Source organism: Spizellomyces punctatus (assembly GCF_000182565.1).
Source record: "Spizellomyces punctatus DAOM BR117 chromosome Unknown supercont1.6, whole genome shotgun sequence".
Classification (NCBI taxonomy): Eukaryota; Fungi; Chytridiomycota; class Chytridiomycetes; order Spizellomycetales; family Spizellomycetaceae; genus Spizellomyces; species Spizellomyces punctatus.
This window is the reverse complement of record NW_015971542.1, coordinates 231,293-245,576: the sequence shown is the minus strand read 5'-3', so window position 1 is coordinate 245,576 and position 14,284 is coordinate 231,293. Positions and strand designations below refer to the sequence as shown.

At 48.0% G+C, this 14,284-nt stretch overlaps 9 protein-coding genes across 9 annotated transcripts; 2 read left to right on the top strand and 7 right to left on the bottom strand.

Annotated features, from left to right (window-relative positions):
* Positions 1-222: 222 nt before the first annotated feature.
* SPPG_03782 (uncharacterized protein) lies at positions 223-2,211 on the bottom strand. The gene is made up of 5 exons (XM_016752031.1): positions 1,802-2,211; positions 1,539-1,736; positions 1,383-1,457; positions 1,009-1,315; positions 223-948 (listed from the first exon to the last, which is right to left on the bottom strand). Exons 1-5 carry the CDS (start codon positions 1,907-1,909, stop codon positions 335-337), a joined length of 1,302 nt encoding a protein of 433 aa, XP_016608698.1. The 5' UTR covers positions 1,910-2,211; the 3' UTR covers positions 223-334.
* A 572-nt stretch (positions 2,212-2,783) lies between these two features.
* On the bottom strand, positions 2,784-4,169 carry SPPG_03781 (organic acid transporter). Its single transcript, XM_016752030.1, has 3 exons — positions 3,994-4,169; positions 3,173-3,917; positions 2,784-3,110 (listed from the first exon to the last, which is right to left on the bottom strand). The coding sequence occupies exons 1-3, from the start codon at positions 4,096-4,098 to the stop codon at positions 3,022-3,024; spliced, it is 939 nt and encodes a 312-aa protein (XP_016608697.1). The 5' UTR covers positions 4,099-4,169; the 3' UTR covers positions 2,784-3,021.
* A 52-nt stretch (positions 4,170-4,221) lies between these two features.
* Positions 4,222-5,478, top strand: SPPG_03780 (uncharacterized protein). The gene is made up of 7 exons (XM_016752029.1): positions 4,222-4,309; positions 4,445-4,606; positions 4,672-4,805; positions 4,874-4,994; positions 5,057-5,115; positions 5,182-5,247; positions 5,314-5,478. The coding sequence occupies exons 1-7, from the start codon at positions 4,225-4,227 to the stop codon at positions 5,383-5,385; spliced, it is 699 nt and encodes a 232-aa protein (XP_016608696.1). The 5' UTR covers positions 4,222-4,224; the 3' UTR covers positions 5,386-5,478.
* SPPG_09143 (uncharacterized protein) lies at positions 5,393-6,888 on the bottom strand. The gene is made up of 4 exons (XM_016757300.1): positions 6,568-6,888; positions 5,984-6,407; positions 5,731-5,923; positions 5,393-5,658 (listed from the first exon to the last, which is right to left on the bottom strand). Exons 1-4 carry the CDS (start codon positions 6,637-6,639, stop codon positions 5,595-5,597), a joined length of 753 nt encoding a protein of 250 aa, XP_016608695.1. The 5' UTR covers positions 6,640-6,888; the 3' UTR covers positions 5,393-5,594.
* A 308-nt stretch (positions 6,889-7,196) lies between these two features.
* On the bottom strand, positions 7,197-8,307 carry SPPG_03779 (uncharacterized protein). The gene is made up of 3 exons (XM_016752028.1): positions 8,020-8,307; positions 7,737-7,951; positions 7,197-7,676 (listed from the first exon to the last, which is right to left on the bottom strand). The coding sequence occupies exons 1-3, from the start codon at positions 8,264-8,266 to the stop codon at positions 7,344-7,346; spliced, it is 795 nt and encodes a 264-aa protein (XP_016608694.1). The 5' UTR covers positions 8,267-8,307; the 3' UTR covers positions 7,197-7,343.
* A 260-nt stretch (positions 8,308-8,567) lies between these two features.
* SPPG_03778 (serine/threonine protein kinase) lies at positions 8,568-9,958 on the bottom strand. The gene is made up of 3 exons (XM_016752027.1): positions 9,705-9,958; positions 9,342-9,617; positions 8,568-9,282 (listed from the first exon to the last, which is right to left on the bottom strand). The coding sequence occupies exons 1-3, from the start codon at positions 9,834-9,836 to the stop codon at positions 8,668-8,670; spliced, it is 1,023 nt and encodes a 340-aa protein (XP_016608693.1). The 5' UTR covers positions 9,837-9,958; the 3' UTR covers positions 8,568-8,667.
* A 126-nt stretch (positions 9,959-10,084) lies between these two features.
* Positions 10,085-10,805, top strand: SPPG_09142 (uncharacterized protein). Its single transcript, XM_016757299.1, has one exon. It carries the CDS (start codon positions 10,364-10,366, stop codon positions 10,673-10,675), a length of 312 nt encoding a protein of 103 aa, XP_016608692.1. The 5' UTR covers positions 10,085-10,363; the 3' UTR covers positions 10,676-10,805.
* On the bottom strand, positions 10,694-11,830 carry SPPG_03777 (bifunctional 4-hydroxy-4-methyl-2-oxoglutarate aldolase/oxaloacetate decarboxylase). The gene is made up of 2 exons (XM_016752026.1): positions 11,015-11,830; positions 10,694-10,960 (listed from the first exon to the last, which is right to left on the bottom strand). Exons 1-2 carry the CDS (start codon positions 11,721-11,723, stop codon positions 10,950-10,952), a joined length of 720 nt encoding a protein of 239 aa, XP_016608691.1. The 5' UTR covers positions 11,724-11,830; the 3' UTR covers positions 10,694-10,949.
* Positions 11,831-11,889: 59 nt separating this feature from the next.
* On the bottom strand, positions 11,890-13,782 carry SPPG_03776 (uncharacterized protein). The gene is made up of 2 exons (XM_016752025.1): positions 13,518-13,782; positions 11,890-13,057 (listed from the first exon to the last, which is right to left on the bottom strand). The coding sequence occupies exons 1-2, from the start codon at positions 13,722-13,724 to the stop codon at positions 13,004-13,006; spliced, it is 261 nt and encodes an 86-aa protein (XP_016608690.1). The 5' UTR covers positions 13,725-13,782; the 3' UTR covers positions 11,890-13,003.
* Between the last annotated feature and the right edge of the window lie 502 nt (positions 13,783-14,284).

The window sequence follows — 14,284 nt, the reverse complement described above, 5'->3', positions numbered from 1 at the left end:
GCAGGTCATCACATTGGAGTTGTGCAGTGACCCTTCAGCACTGATTCAAATGATGGAGCCGTAATCGGGCTGACAATTTCAACCGTCTCGCGAGGCCTTCACCACTTGCAACTAGGGTCAGATGGTAAACGGTACACAGGCAAAAGACGCGCCAACACTACACCGTGCGTTAAGCACAGTGAGTGATACTGGCTAATTACGCCGGTGTGTTAGAGGCATATAGTTCATACAGGATTCGTAATACTGCGACTAGTTAATATAATTTGGGAATCTCGAAATATGCAAGTATGCACAGTCTATAACAACCTAATTACACTACCGATATCGGTATACCTCATCCCGCCGCCAGGGTTTCAATCATGCGTGTCCTCCAATTTACAGACTCTGTCATTTCAAAATGAACATTCTCTGGTGAAAGGGTAGGATCTAATTCTAAAGCTAGCTGCTGAATGCGACTACCCATGATTTGCCCACATCCCAGAAATGACAGAACCGTTATGTTAGGACAAGCAACCACGAGACTGTACACAGCCTGCGGCGTAATGTTCATGTTCATACTCATGTAGAGCTTGCGAAGGCCAGTCGTATGGGCGCTAAGACTCAGGAGGGTCCAATCCGTGATACCCGTCCCGATTCCGAGCATTTTAACTTCTTTGAGGTTTGGACATGCGGTAGCAATGTCCTCTAGCTCGTCGTCTGTAATGTCTTCGATAAAGCTTATGTCAAGAGATGTCAGGTGAGGGGTACTTTGGACAAAGCCTGCAATGTTGGCCCCCGTCAGACCGGAGCTTCCGTTGAGGGAGAGCTTAAGCAAATTACTGCTGTGCGGCGCGAGACGCGCAAGCGCACCACCACTGAGTCGAGGACAGCGAATTAGGCTGAGCTCCCGGAGGTTCATCGTCGGTAGTGTGTTCAAACGCCGAAATGGATTCTCATTCAGCGTGTTGTCTGAATTCAAGAAGGTGTGAGGACTAAACGAGTCTCAACACTATCTGGTTTGCCACTTACTCCAGTCAATAACCAGACTCTCTAGCGTGGCATGACACTTATCAAAGATTGCCGCTAAAACGTCATTCATGTCTGAAAGCTCAAAAATACCGCCGAGATTAAGGACTCGTAATGGCGCCCGACAAACAACGAACGCAGGGTGTAAACTACGCATCATGGTACAATGTGCCAGTGAAAGCTCTTCCAGATGATCAAGATTTTCCAAAAGGAGTCCCATCGGGTCTCCAGTTACCTGCCCACAACCGTGTAGATTCAGCCGCTTCAGTTTCGTGCAGTTTATCAGCTGCATTACGATCGTATCCGTAACCTGCGTGGGAAATATAGACATGAGCCACCACCTTCGATACGAGCAAACGGGAGTCACAGGTGCTTACCCACAGGCAATTGGTCAGGTTTAGTGACTCTAGCTCTCGGCAGTGCATGATGAGCTTTTCGAAGTTTAGTTTCGGCTACCAGACCAAGCGTTACGCACACGAGATTAATATACTGAAAGAGAATAGCCTGCATGTGCCAACAGTACAACAATATACCTCTGCATTATATATTGTCATTCGGGACAAGTCGATCTCGCGAATTAGGTGAAACAGAGAACTAAAGTTCATTAACGGTGACAGGACGAATCCGCGTTGGGCCACATTGATGACGATTTGTCGTATTGTGTCCGACTGAGTCGGGGCTATGCATCGCCATATCTTTGGTACTAACACTCGGTACCAGAATCGGCAGACCTGATTGTGTTCGTCGATAAGACTGGTGGGCATCTTGCACATGTAGCTGAGAGTGACATTCATACCTGACTAGCAGAAACCCAGTCCTCACGAGCTTCCAAGGAAGTGACAATCTGCTCTGCCAATTCGGCCGGAAGAGACGAGAACGAAACTGGTGTTCGCTTCACTTCCATGTCGTCGGCGGTGATGCAAAACTTTATTCAAGCAACTGAACGACATGCTTCCAGAAGCAGGTCACGAGACTCTAAAAGCCACGTATGGGCTTTTCGATGAGACATGCTGTGGAGCAATAATTGGACTCTTAGATTGGCCAAATCGGCTGCCTTCCCCGTCGACCAAATTGCTTGAATGTACGCACAGCACCTTGAAATACCGCCTAACGTTTTCTCGTTACCGGTAAGGATAAGGTGAGGGTGGGTAAGTTAAGGTGAGGGTTAGGCTACCACCCTCACGTTAACTAAACCTTCCCCAACTTAACTAGGTTGGCTGTTTGTAGGACGGATGATAATATATGGTCCCTTCTACACATGCAACCAGGATTGAAACATGATGCTGCTCTAGGGGACCTCACGTCTTACTTTCGGGCACTGGGAATCGTGGCAATGCAATGCTAAAATGTTGCGAGAGCCATACTTAAAGTGCCCACCAGATCAATGGTCTTTCTTACTCAAAGCTCGGTACCAAACATAACAACCAGACACGGAGGTTTGAGTAGAAAGAGAATAGAGAAGGAACCCGTCAGCTGTATTCTGTTTTCTTTGTCCGCATTACGAATTTGGATAGATAACGCAGTGTTTACACATCATTCGGGCTCCATGTAGGGGATGGAGGGTGTTACAATATATAGGAGGACGTTCGAGACGAGACGCAAACTAAAGACAAGTGCCTTCAAGAGACGACAATGTTCCTAGAAAAACGACATGCTCATCTGTTGAGAGGCACTGTCCTTGTTCACCATCGTCATCAACTGTAAACGAAAAATCGACAAGAAAGAAAACGGCAGAGGGCCTTTTATAAGGTGACGTTGTCATAGCAACAGAACAGTTGGCTTAGTCCATTATGCCCGACATGAAAGCTTCCCATTATGTGCTGGTCACAAAGTGCTATTACTTTATCTATATCAGAGTTTATCTATTCTTGATATTCACTTTTAAAGATAACGGATGTTAAGTACACTGGGCCCTTGATTTAGATATGTTCTTTAACCATGATCTACGCGTCTAGCCATCCGTAAACCCATGTAAATCGCCACAGTACGAACAAACACTCTTCGATCGCCTTTGCCTTATCGACCTATGAAATTCATGGTAATCTCGTACGCAACGAATGTAGCAGCATTGACGGGTCCAGCACGGAACATGCAAGCCCAGAATCCTAGGAATGTAATATATCAGCATGCTGCAATAATTTCCAACTTTCAAATTATTAAAAGATACCTCTGTAAAATCCGGCAAGTCCGTCTTGGGCGAGAGTCTTCCTAGCACAGTCCAACATCCCCTTGTATTGCCGTGTCGACAGGGCGAATCCATCCGTCTGAATCTTGGACTTGATCACATCCACCGGGTATACTGAAATCCATAAAGCATATCCTGCCATAGCACCATACAAGCACTGCTTCCAGGTTTCAATCTGATCCCTCCTCTTCCCCTCACTTTTCATCGTCCTTTGCATCAGCCATTCATACGTGGCGAAATAGGCACCGTATCCAAAAAACTCTCGAACCATCGTCACCGCCTGACCCTTGTACAACGCGTTCACACCATGTTCACCGGCAACTTTACGCGCAAAATCGAGTGGCCCGCTGTATGTCGGCTTCCCACCAGACGTACTGCTTCCTTGAACCTGCAGACGAGTCCGCACGTGCTCAATTGGTCCAGATAGTACCGAGTTCGCGATACCTGATGCGGCCCCAGCCAAGAAAAGTTGTGGCATGGAGAGATGGTCAGGCGTTGCAGAGCCAGCGGATCGGTTGTAGGATGTAAAGGAGCGCTTGACATATTCAAGTGCACCGAATTGAATGGAGACACACCCTCCTACTCCAATGAGGGGTGTTAGTGTGCCCTTGTAGAACCCGCTGAACCCTTCATTTTTGACAATTTTCTTCACACAGTCTCCAATGCCGCTGTAAAGCGGGTTCTCACGAGGTTGTGTCTGGAGGCGGACCTTGACCGTATCGAACGGCTGAAAAAGAAGGGTCATGTCAACATAACACGGCCAGTGCGCAAAAGCATAGATAACCGTCATGACCCACTCATACCTGACCGCTCAAGACTTGCACGATACCTCCCACGCTACCAGCGAACAGCTCTTTGGCCGTTTGCCAGGACTCGCCTGCTTTTTCTGACGTTGCTGGCGAGGCCATTTTGTAGAGGGAGAGGTGAGATCGTTCGCGAGTGTAAAATCCCCAAATCCCGTCTGTCGTGGACTGAAACTGTGCCACTGGCTGCCCTAAGCCTGACCTTTAGTTTAGGGATTCCAAATCAAACCCATGTTCAAGCATTGGTACGGGTTGCTCTGGACAATCTTTCGGGAAATGACAGTGACATATCCATTCTACAAAGAGGTACCAGAAGGTAAAGAGAGAAAAACTACATGTTCATCTTATTTAGATTGAAAGGAAGAGTGGGAAACCAGAACAGCTTGCTGGGCAATCTACAGAAAGTTGGTGTAAACCAGTCACTCACTCGCTGCAAATCCCGGGCAAACAGACCTACCACCACCGCCCATCGTGCACGGTAGCAAGGATCTTCTGGATCTATACGGCCTAAAGTATATTTTTGAGAAACACGCCAAACCGTACAATCCCAGACTCGCTGTGAATGTCCAATCCCTGGATGCAACGTATACACCGTACATTGCTCACCTTCGGGGTATAGCCACTTTTCAACCTTGCATAGGATTTAGAGAGAATTCTCAACCATCTTGCCATTGACAGGCAAGCCGGATACCCGACCAGGGCGATACATCCGCGACCTTTTTGTCCAGCCTCTACCACCAGTTGAAGTGAAACGCATTGATAGAAGTGCTCTCAAAGCAGCATTCAATTTCCCTCCAGGGCCGATACCCAATGTATGTCTTTACCACTGTTCTGAGCCACTACTTTCGCATGGGTCAAAGCCTTACATGAGTAATTACAGGTTGATACCAGCCTCCTTGGCCGGGAAGTCCAACCTCAGAATAGCCACCTAGACAAGGTCAAATTGGAACATGGACCTGACAAACCTCAGAAACGAATATCCCTCAAATTGAACTTTGCAGGTGAATACGCTTGCTGGTTGGCATAGAAAGTCCATCGAAATTCTGACTTGACTGCTTGATAGCTGCACCTCCACCCCTGCCAATCAAAACAGAGGCTGGAGATGATGGCAGAGACAAAAAGGTGGCGCATTCTCGATAGAAAGAATCCCAATGTTTGCGTCAGTACTCACCCTCGTTCAAAATTCAGAAGAAGAAACGAAGGACAGAAGATGGAGATTCAATAGGAGACAAGAAGCCAAAGAAAAAGAAGAAGGTTGTGGAGCAAGAATGGGCTTCACTTATATTTATTTGTATGTTGACATTTTTCACCTCCATTTAGCTTTCGCCTGGCTTTGGCCATCCCCCAGCATCTCCTACCGACCCATCATCTGACATTGACATCCTGAATTAGAGTGCAACTGGATTGCGTTTTTCTTTCTTTCAAAATATAGCTTCTGTACATATAATATTAACATAAGTGAATAAGGAATTTGCAAAGACATGATCCACTTATTTTGAAATGTCGGATTAGTGGGATGCCCACGATAAATTACCTCCCAAGTCTATCTACCATGCTAACGATATCCCTACATCTACACCGATACCCTCCGTCATGCCGCGTTACAATAAAAAGGGTATCAACGCAGTGCGGTCAGGAGAGTATCCACTGACATTTCGCAGATACCTTTATAAAGAGCCACAATTTAGACACTATAACGTACACCATCACGGCCATTTTAAATATAAGCATACGAACCAGAGTCTCGTCTGCACAGCTCTACCCATGAGTTTCAGACAGATGTAAACGACATGCCCGTACACGGTGGGACGATGTACGGTTGCCGCAAATCCTATCCATGCCACAATCTCGAGAAAATAATGCGGACATGTGGTGTACCAGAATAGTCCGCCTCGGGGTATTCGATAAGGCCTATGGACGTTGTATTTTCCTATGCACATCGCATCAACCCAAAGATCTCGTAATGGACTAACAAATGTCAAAGACATACCATGCTTCGGTCTTAGTCTTGCAAGCAGCAGATGATGATAGAAATTCCCTGCTAATCCAAAAATCATCAACGGTACCGGAAAGAACAGCACCACCCAATCACTATCATCCACACTCTTCGTAAACAAAATGGAATAGCAGGAACATGTTGCAACGAAAAGGTTTGCGGCAGTGAGACATGCCACGACTTCCTTGGATATCGAACTGGAATACCGGTGAACAAAGAAGGATTCAAGCGTTCGCTTGGTGTAATTGACAAAATAGAAAGCGTATGTAACGATGTGGTAGGGGTGGTCGAAGGATCCAAATAACCCGTACAAGATCGAGACCCATATCACGACTGAGCCATATACGATGGCCATGCCGATACGAGAGGACAGTTCGGTGGTGTATGACCACCTTGCACGAAACTTTGAATATGGCGCCTAGCGTTGGAAAGAGTTGGTTAAATTAGGGCATAGCGGACGTAGATAAAGCCTGTCCATGCAAAAGCTTGGAATATGACAAGATACGCCCTTGACCTCGTCTACTTTGCACCAAGGAACATGCGGGCACACACAAAGAATCCATACTTTGCCTACTTACATTGAATCGCCCTGTCCATTCCAAATAACAGGCTATAACACCACTCAAGCTAAACACAATACACAGTAGCATCTCAGCGTCCCACCACCCGTCTTGTGCTGCACCACCCGCACCCTCCGCTCTGGTCGACGACGGATACGACCGACGACTGACGCGGCCGCACGCCGCCGTGGCGACGAGCGAGCGTTCGATTACTCCTATCTTTGTCTTTTCAGAACGACGGAGAAAGGGAATGTCTGCCAGACCACAAGATTGGTGTCGGATGGGTGTTGGATCTCGAATGGTTCACTTGAGTCCCTGGGTGTTCTGGCCCCTGTCAAAGCGATTTACACGTGTCTGCTTGGCAGCTCAGATCTTCAAATAACTTTATTCCTTTTAACTTGCTTGTAGGGCGGACTTTGCAACCAAACAAACACTTTGAGGATGCACTACTGAGTACCATCGCATATAAGCTAATAATCTTTCGTCTTTATAGCCTTGCTTCTGGCTAGCTTGACCGTTTCTTCAAGGATTTCATGCTTTCGGAGGCCTCATCCTGCCATGAAATCTAAAGATCTCAGGGAACAAACTAAAATTCTTTAGTTCTTGACAGCTATCACTTCCCTAGCAATCATGTACAAATTCATGTCCGGCGGTATAAGCAATCTTTGTATTCTGGATGAAGGGCTAGCCAAATCCTCCAGACTTTCGAATGCCAAAATAATGATATCATCCCCTTCGAAACCTATTCAGCACCGATTTCCTAGAGAAATAAAAACATAATGGAAAAAAGGAAATCACGCTATCTTTGGCAACTCCTCCCTCTTCCTCTCAGCTGCTCCCCCATCCTCGACATCCTCAATCACTAAATCTTCCAAAGGGCCCGACATTCGATTAGGTCTCGTTGGTGGTCGCCCGCTAGTTTTACCAGGAGGCGGCAAAACAATCTCTTCATGCACACACAAAGAGCTCTCCCTGCGATGCCTCCCCACATGTCCCTCTAGGAGCCTTTCGTATGTCTGAGGATATTGTGCAATATTGCGTAGATACTCCAGATTTTGGCAGCGGGATGCAAAGAACTTTGTGCGGGGATATGTAGGTGGCTGGTCTTCGATCCGTTGCAAAATGGTCTTGGGGATGCACAATTATTAGACATGTCAAACGTTTATGAATGCTGAACAATTCCCTACCATGTTTTGAACCTCAATCGCTTTCAAATCCCTTTTGCGTTTAGGCGCATGCAGTGACCTCGTGCTACCACTACTGTTCACTGAATTTGCACTTCCCCGGTGGGATGAGACTCGCTGGGAATTCTTCAAATCGGACACTTGGGATGGATTATCCAACTGGAAGGCAATACGGTCAAGCAAAATGTGGTTGTTCCGTTCGATTTCCTGTAGCCTTTCTGTAAATAATACGATTTAGTACAGAGCAAAAGGCTTGAGATGCGTTGCGGCGAATGATTGCACACACCTTGCTCAACCTGAACCCTCTTCAGTCGCACTTCCAAATGCGGCCATACCCGAGGTGGACGACTATCAATTGTGGATTTGGCTTCTTTGATCTTTTTCATGTGCAGTGATCGGCTCTTGTCTTCCCATTTTTTGGACAAGAGTTTAGACGCCGTGGGATGGGGTGGGTTATAGTGGCGATGGGACCAATTCTGAGGTGGTGGTGGTGGGGCATGCCGATGTGTGTGATGAAGGACGGGACTGTACATAATTCTTGGGTGGAGGTTGGTGGGATCAAAAGCCGGGGAATTTTTGAGTGCCGGCGTGGTATTGGAAATACCCCGGGTAACGGACCCTTGATTTTTTTGGCTAAAGGAATTTCGTTGCTTTTGTTAAGAAATTTGGGGTGTTTGGAAGGGACTGATCGAACTTTGAAGAGCCATGATGATTAATTCGCCGATCACCAGAAGGGTCGTGCCCTTACTGACGTTCACAATTGACATAGTAGGTGAACGCACAGGGACAGTGCACTATGTCGGGCCGGGGTAAAAACGGCGTACTTGCGCGCAATGGTTTACCATGAAGCAATGCTAGTTACGTGCGTAATGGTTTATGGACAAAAGAGTTTCCTTCTCATAACAAACGATACACAAAAAGTCTACATATCCCATCATCCTCTCATGAAAATTCTCGGCTCTCTTGCCGTTGCAGAAATTCTTGATGCACCCCGCAATCCAATCAACGCAAGCTCCTTCCGGTAGGCCTCATAATCCGTTCCCAAAAAGTCCTGCTCATCTGCTACCACAAATGGATGTTTCAACATTTCCTCAGCCGTGATCCTAATTTCCTCATCTGGCTCTAGCATTTTACTCAACAAGTCAGCGGCATGGGATACAGCAACATGCCATGGAGCTTCCCGCCCCATTCGTTGAGCATCTAGACGATCCAAGAGTTTTCGAGATATATAGGTGGTTGTTGAGCGGCGCACGAGACGGGATCCAAGGTAATTGAGTGAGCAGCCTGGAAGATAGGGTTCGAGCCACTGCCCGAGGATCGCTCCGGCAGCATGAATGTCGGGAGCCGTGAATGATGGTGGTGGCCGGGCAGCCGCCGCAGCCGCTTCTGCGCTGGTTGTGATTGGGTTGGACGGGTCTGCTGCCAAGGTATCAGCAAATTGGGCCCTGCTCCATGATATCATGACTAAGGAAGAGGCGTCATCCGCCATAATGGTGGCTGCTGAGATCTCGGTGTGGGCCAATTTGATGCTGTGAATGCCATTCAGAGCCTAAACACGAAAATCAGCTCCAGTGGCATGTTGAATCTTCAGCACCGTTTCGGGCTTACCTCTGCTAGTTGTCTGGTATATCTAGCAACCACAACCAAATCAATATTTCTCGTCTCTAATCGCTTCAGTCTGGGGAAGACCAGAACCGAATTCCCTGTTTCCCTCTCCACATATGAATCCAGGAGGGTCAGAACATGTGGAACATTCGCTTTCTGGAGCCGATGTAGAATCTTCAGTTCGCGGTTGGCGGTTTCAGAACTAGGTATCCGCTTCAAAATCACGTTGGTGCTGGTTTGGCTATCGACGGCTGGTATTAAGGTCGAGCGATCAGTTGTCTACAGGGAATTGAGCAGCAAGGAAGGTCAGCTTGGCTGGTCAGTCCTCAGTGCAAAATGCCATTCCTTTGCACACTTCCAACTAACCACTAAGTCGACGTTCCCGTTTTCAAGGACATAACGTCCTTCTGACGCCGTCTCTTTCCCTTTCGAGTTGCCTAATCCAAGTTGAGATAACTTGTCCGCTGCTGCATCCACTTCAGATGCTGTGCTCGCCATCAAGGACTCCAAACCGCGCGTGTATCAGGATAAAGTGCGTTCAACGTATGAAGGAGCAGGCTCTTATGGCAGACTTGTCGTATCGTAGGCGTTGCAGTAGATGACTTGGCCGTAGTGGCTGTGAAGAAGGCAGTCTGGGTTGGACCATCTCAGGTTGATGGGTCGCACTTGTTGTTGCCATGGCAGCACTAATCTCTGAGATAACGGATCCACGCGTTTGGTAACGTTTGATGATCTTCGATGACCACCACGACTGTATCGCAGCGATGCGAATCCCCCATTTTCACGTCCTTGGCGGCAAGGGAAATCTTCAATGCCTATGTTTCTTCCTTATGGAGGGGTCCTTAATTAAGCATTGCCGATACACGGATGGCAAGAGTGGTTTGTCAAATGCCTGAGTTGTTTCACCACTATTCCTCCCAGATGCTTCAGATATCGCACGCAACTCCCTTGAGATGTGACAATGAATCTTCTATGCCGCACCAGTTAGGTGGAACTTTTAAGAGGAATGTGTGCTGCCTAAGGTTATGAGTACATCCCCGAGATTAGAACCAGTTATTCTGGGAGTTGCGCGGGACGCTCTCAAGTCGAACTTCAGAGACGTTTCACATGGTGCGATCTGGCTATGTCCAGAATATGTGGTTGACATTACCGTGATCAAGGGAGTCGGCCGTATGTCCGCCCGGTACATATTGCCCATCATGGTGAACAACTGCACACAGGATATTGTTCGGTCGCGAGTGGATTGGAAGTATGGACCGCGTCTCTTGTTCATCTTGGTCCTGCACTTGCCTTTAAGCAATGTGACCACTGAGGCAATGGCTCCCGTTAATGTATGAAGATCGCACTCTTCACGAACCAGGATAGAATTGTAAATAAACAAAAGCAAAAGGTGGACGGTCAAATACCAGCCTATACACTTCCCAAATAGGTCAATATATTGATAATAAATGGACCTTCGTCCTGTCGCAATGTTGATCGTCTCATTGTAAACTTAAAGCACCTTCTGTTGTCTCGTACGGTTTCTATGTACGCCTTTGAAGCTCTCTAATAAAATGGGTAATCAATTGACATCTCACATCGCTCTAATCGTCTACAATTTGGGTTTCGTTCCTAGGATGTTGCTAAAGGACATTAGTTTACATGATGAGACTCTTGTAATGAAATGAAGTACACACCTTTTTTCTTTCCGCGATGTTCCGCAAATGCATCTACAATGCTCCTCCCATTCAGCAGATCCTTCATACACTTTGCATCAGTCTCTACCCCTTTCTGCGCGACTTGAACGACCTCCTCTACACGATCCAACGGGACTCGTACAACCCCATCAATATCCGCAACAATCATGTCGCCATTACGCACCACTACGGGCCATCCACACTCTGTTCCTAATGTTATTGGCTCACCTACACTGGTAACACGCACGTAAGGTGATGCACCCAAGGTCGATGTGCCCGAGGAGAAGACGGGAAAATTCAAGCCCCAATGTTCTCTCAAATCCCGAATGCGACCCTCCACAACTACCCCCACGCAACCCAACTGGGACGCCCTAGCAGACATTAACCCTCCCCATACGGCATTAGGTGTGGTTAGCGGAGCCTTGATAACAATAACGGAATCTTTCGGTGCGACATCAACGTGGTGGGGAATGGAGGAAGGAAGCCGAGGTGAGACGGTATCTGTTGCAGGAACAAACTCTACTGTATGTGCGGGACCGCAGATGCGAGTTGAAGAGAAAGATGAGGAGGAAGGATCTGGCGAACGAAGGACAACGTTGGGGATGTGTGCTGGGATGGATAACTTTGTGAGCGCATCTGCGAGCTCACAGCTGCCGAATTCACGAAGAAGTGATGCAGCACGGGCTGTAGATATAGCTGTGGCCGACATAGTGTTGAGTTGGCTGCAGTGTTACAGTAGATTATCCTTCTGAAGCAAGTGCAACTGCAATGTGCAATTGTACAAAGATGAATCCGGACAAAGCCCAGGTGTACGCGTCAGACTGTTAATAATGCGATTTAGCAAAAGAAGGATCAGTGGTTTCTCGTAGTTGTTTCTGAGCACAATATAGTGTCTATTCTGAGTTGCCAGTTGCCCATAATGTTCAGCAATCACTAATTTATTGATTTGCAACAGTAATGGGCGAGATACAAGACGAAAAAGTATCTCAAATGCATATTCACCAGCATTGTCTCTACTTTGTCATAGGTCCCGACAACCCCTAAAGGGATCTTTCATCTACCATCAGTCCCTCCAGAAAAGTACCCGCAGTGGTAAGGTGCAGTCGACGACACGCAAAAGCGCGGGTTCATCACCTTGCAACACCAACCGGGAAAATGCAACGACGGCGAATCCAACAAAGGCGGTCATCGACCCCTAGCTGTGTCAGAAGCCCCAGGTGTCGTAGCAACTTCAGAGGTTTAGTCAGATGCGTCAAAGCACATCCTTTCCGCAACATCTTGCGTAATTTCCGTGGGCAAGAGGTAACGCCTCTGTAGTGAAAGATGCTATCCCAAAGTCGTAAGATGGCACCTTCCAGCAGGTACGTGCGAAGGGAAAAAGCGACAACTATTGCATTCGTGGTTCCTCTCGCCGGAGGATTTCTCACCCATCCATTCTCTGATCGCACACTTACCGGGTGGATGCCGCTTAACGATACAAAAGAAGGATATGACGGTGGGACAACATCAAGCCTGCCATGCAATGTGATGTTCGCCCAGTGAAAACCACGTACCCCGTCGGCGTGTCCGCGGACGTGAACAACCAAACGCCCTTGCTACGCGGACGCAACAAACCCCTGGGACGGCCTCCTCATAGGGCGCGTCGCGGACGTGAACGACCAAACCCCTTGCTGCGCCAGACATGGAAGATGGACGCGTTGTGTCCGTGGACGCGACAGACCCCTCGGACGGCCTCCTTACAGGGCGCGTCGCGGACGTGAACGACCAAACCCCTAGCTATGCCAGACGTGGGAGATGAACGTGTCGTGTCCGTGGACGTGACGCTTCTCCCACGGACACAACACGTTCATCTCCGGAGGCACAATAGACGTTTCAGGCTTGTTAGTTACGTACCTTGACGGAGATACTATCAGATATTAAGAGGTTGGCATACTGTTTGGTAGACCGGTGGAGCAGGATATGTCTTTGCTCGTCGATTCAACTGCCAATTCAACAACGCGAAATGCATCCATGTTTCCGGCCCTTAAGTCTAAAGATGACAGACTGAGGACGGATGGGTCAGTAATGTAAATCCACTTGCGCGTCAGTGGTAGTTCCCCGAACACCGAGCCCTCGCGCCGATTTCGCCTCTTCGCACCGATTTCAAATCCGTGCACCAACGAAAGTATCGCGGCACGTGGGGAAGAGTTAGGGGAGGCTATCATGGTGAAGACTGCGCTGGAGGAGCAGCGTAGAGGGGGTCATAGCATGAGCCGCTCCACCCATGGATCACATATGACTACTGTCATTGTGCCGCATGTTCAGCATCGCGTTACCGCTCTGGAGGATTTCGAAAAGTCCACCTGTAACGGTGCTGCTCCTTAGCTTCCAATGTCCCAAGCTGTTTGGCATCGGACGCGTAGCTCAGCTACGAATGCGCGCAAACAGGAAAGTTGAAGAGATACGCGCAGGCATCACCACTACCACTGAGATGCAGACAAGTAGAACTAGCAAAATAACTCACATCATATTTGTCCAGCAATTGAGCTGCCCGCTCGGCGGCAAAACCTTCTTCATTATTCCTGATATGCTCCAATGAGCGGTAATAGACATTCGCGGGGTGTTCCAACTTTGATCCGCCGTTAGCCCAAAACTGTTGGGGGCTCCATACTTGCGGGTGTTGCCCAGTAAAGTACTTGTGGGGTATGAGAGGCTCGGCGATGTCTTTCATACTTCTGCGGCGGATGTAGAAGAGGGAACGTTGACGGCAGATGTCGAAAGGAGAAAGTTGATGGGGAAGACGATGGGGTAGAACACCCCCTTTATATAGGCGAACGCGTCAAGGGGTACATTCCTGCGCCACGCGTAATCCGATAACGTGCGAGCAATCTGATTGGCCCGGTCCGTGCACTAAGCTGTCCGAGAGTATCGGACAGTCCTTCGACTTCACAAAGACAGTCGGCAGCTGTTACCGTCATTATGTAGGAGGTGAGCTTTTGAAAGAAACTCCGTTAAGCCTTAATTACATACCGAAAGCGAAATACTGTGAGCGCCCGAGGTAATGCAACAAAACTAGTGGAAATGCGTGCGCGCAACACACTCGACAGAAGACCGGATAAAACACAAGATGCAGCTTATTGTTATTCATATCCTATGGAAGCAGTTCTCTATATTCTATATCATGCATTTATCCCGTAAAACGTCTTTGATTGCGCCATATCTTTTACACTTATTTTAGTCCTTCACGCATTCCGTGTATATAGAGGCATTGCATCACTGTGCATCACTTGC

What these genes read in the sequence shown, in the direction of transcription:
- SPPG_03782 (XM_016752031.1), bottom strand. Translation starts at nt 1,909, where the DNA reads ATGGAAGTGAAGCGAACACCAGTTTCGTTCTCGTCTCTTCCGGCCGAA. An exon ending in ACCTGACCAATTGCCTGTGG is followed by an intron (nt 1,316 to 1,382) that starts GTAAGCACCTGT and finishes TTTCCCACGCAG; the next exon opens with GTTACGGATACGATCGTAAT. An exon ending in GAGTCTGGTTATTGACTGGA is followed by an intron (nt 949 to 1,008) that starts GTAAGTGGCAAA and finishes TCTTGAATTCAG; the next exon opens with ACAACACGCTGAATGAGAAT.
- SPPG_03781 (XM_016752030.1), bottom strand. Translation starts at nt 4,098, where the DNA reads ATGGCCTCGCCAGCAACGTCAGAAAAAGCAGGCGAGTCCTGGCAAACG. An exon ending in TGCAAGTCTTGAGCGGTCAG is followed by an intron (nt 3,918 to 3,993) that starts GTATGAGTGGGT and finishes CTTCTTTTTCAG; the next exon opens with CCGTTCGATACGGTCAAGGT. An exon ending in ACTTGCCGGATTTTACAGAG is followed by an intron (nt 3,111 to 3,172) that starts GTATCTTTTAAT and finishes TTACATTCCTAG; the next exon opens with GATTCTGGGCTTGCATGTTC.
- SPPG_03780 (XM_016752029.1), top strand. Translation starts at nt 4,225, where the DNA reads ATGTTCAAGCATTGGTACGGGTTGCTCTGGACAATCTTTCGGGAAATG. An exon ending in CTCCAGGGCCGATACCCAAT is followed by an intron (nt 4,806 to 4,873) that starts GTATGTCTTTAC and finishes GAGTAATTACAG; the next exon opens with GTTGATACCAGCCTCCTTGG. An exon ending in AGCCAAAGAAAAAGAAGAAG is followed by an intron (nt 5,248 to 5,313) that starts GTTGTGGAGCAA and finishes ACCTCCATTTAG; the next exon opens with CTTTCGCCTGGCTTTGGCCA.
- SPPG_09143 (XM_016757300.1), bottom strand. Translation starts at nt 6,639, where the DNA reads ATGCTACTGTGTATTGTGTTTAGCTTGAGTGGTGTTATAGCCTGTTAT. An exon ending in AATGGACAGGGCGATTCAAT is followed by an intron (nt 6,408 to 6,567) that starts GTAAGTAGGCAA and finishes TTCCAACGCTAG; the next exon opens with GCGCCATATTCAAAGTTTCG. An exon ending in GCTGTGCAGACGAGACTCTG is followed by an intron (nt 5,659 to 5,730) that starts GTTCGTATGCTT and finishes CTCTTTATAAAG; the next exon opens with GTATCTGCGAAATGTCAGTG.
- SPPG_03779 (XM_016752028.1), bottom strand. Translation starts at nt 8,266, where the DNA reads ATGTACAGTCCCGTCCTTCATCACACACATCGGCATGCCCCACCACCA. An exon ending in GAGGGTTCAGGTTGAGCAAG is followed by an intron (nt 7,952 to 8,019) that starts GTGTGTGCAATC and finishes TATTATTTACAG; the next exon opens with AAAGGCTACAGGAAATCGAA. An exon ending in CGATTGAGGTTCAAAACATG is followed by an intron (nt 7,677 to 7,736) that starts GTAGGGAATTGT and finishes TGCATCCCCAAG; the next exon opens with ACCATTTTGCAACGGATCGA.
- SPPG_03778 (XM_016752027.1), bottom strand. Translation starts at nt 9,836, where the DNA reads ATGGCGAGCACAGCATCTGAAGTGGATGCAGCAGCGGACAAGTTATCT. An exon ending in ACGGGAACGTCGACTTAGTG is followed by an intron (nt 9,618 to 9,704) that starts GTTAGTTGGAAG and finishes AATTCCCTGTAG; the next exon opens with ACAACTGATCGCTCGACCTT. An exon ending in ATACCAGACAACTAGCAGAG is followed by an intron (nt 9,283 to 9,341) that starts GTAAGCCCGAAA and finishes TTTCGTGTTTAG; the next exon opens with GCTCTGAATGGCATTCACAG.
- SPPG_09142 (XM_016757299.1), top strand. Translation starts at nt 10,364, where the DNA reads ATGAGTACATCCCCGAGATTAGAACCAGTTATTCTGGGAGTTGCGCGG.
- SPPG_03777 (XM_016752026.1), bottom strand. Translation starts at nt 11,723, where the DNA reads ATGTCGGCCACAGCTATATCTACAGCCCGTGCTGCATCACTTCTTCGT.
- SPPG_03776 (XM_016752025.1), bottom strand. Translation starts at nt 13,724, where the DNA reads ATGAAAGACATCGCCGAGCCTCTCATACCCCACAAGTACTTTACTGGG. An exon ending in AATTGCTGGACAAATATGAT is followed by an intron (nt 13,058 to 13,517) that starts GTGAGTTATTTT and finishes ATCCGTCCTCAG; the next exon opens with TCTGTCATCTTTAGACTTAA.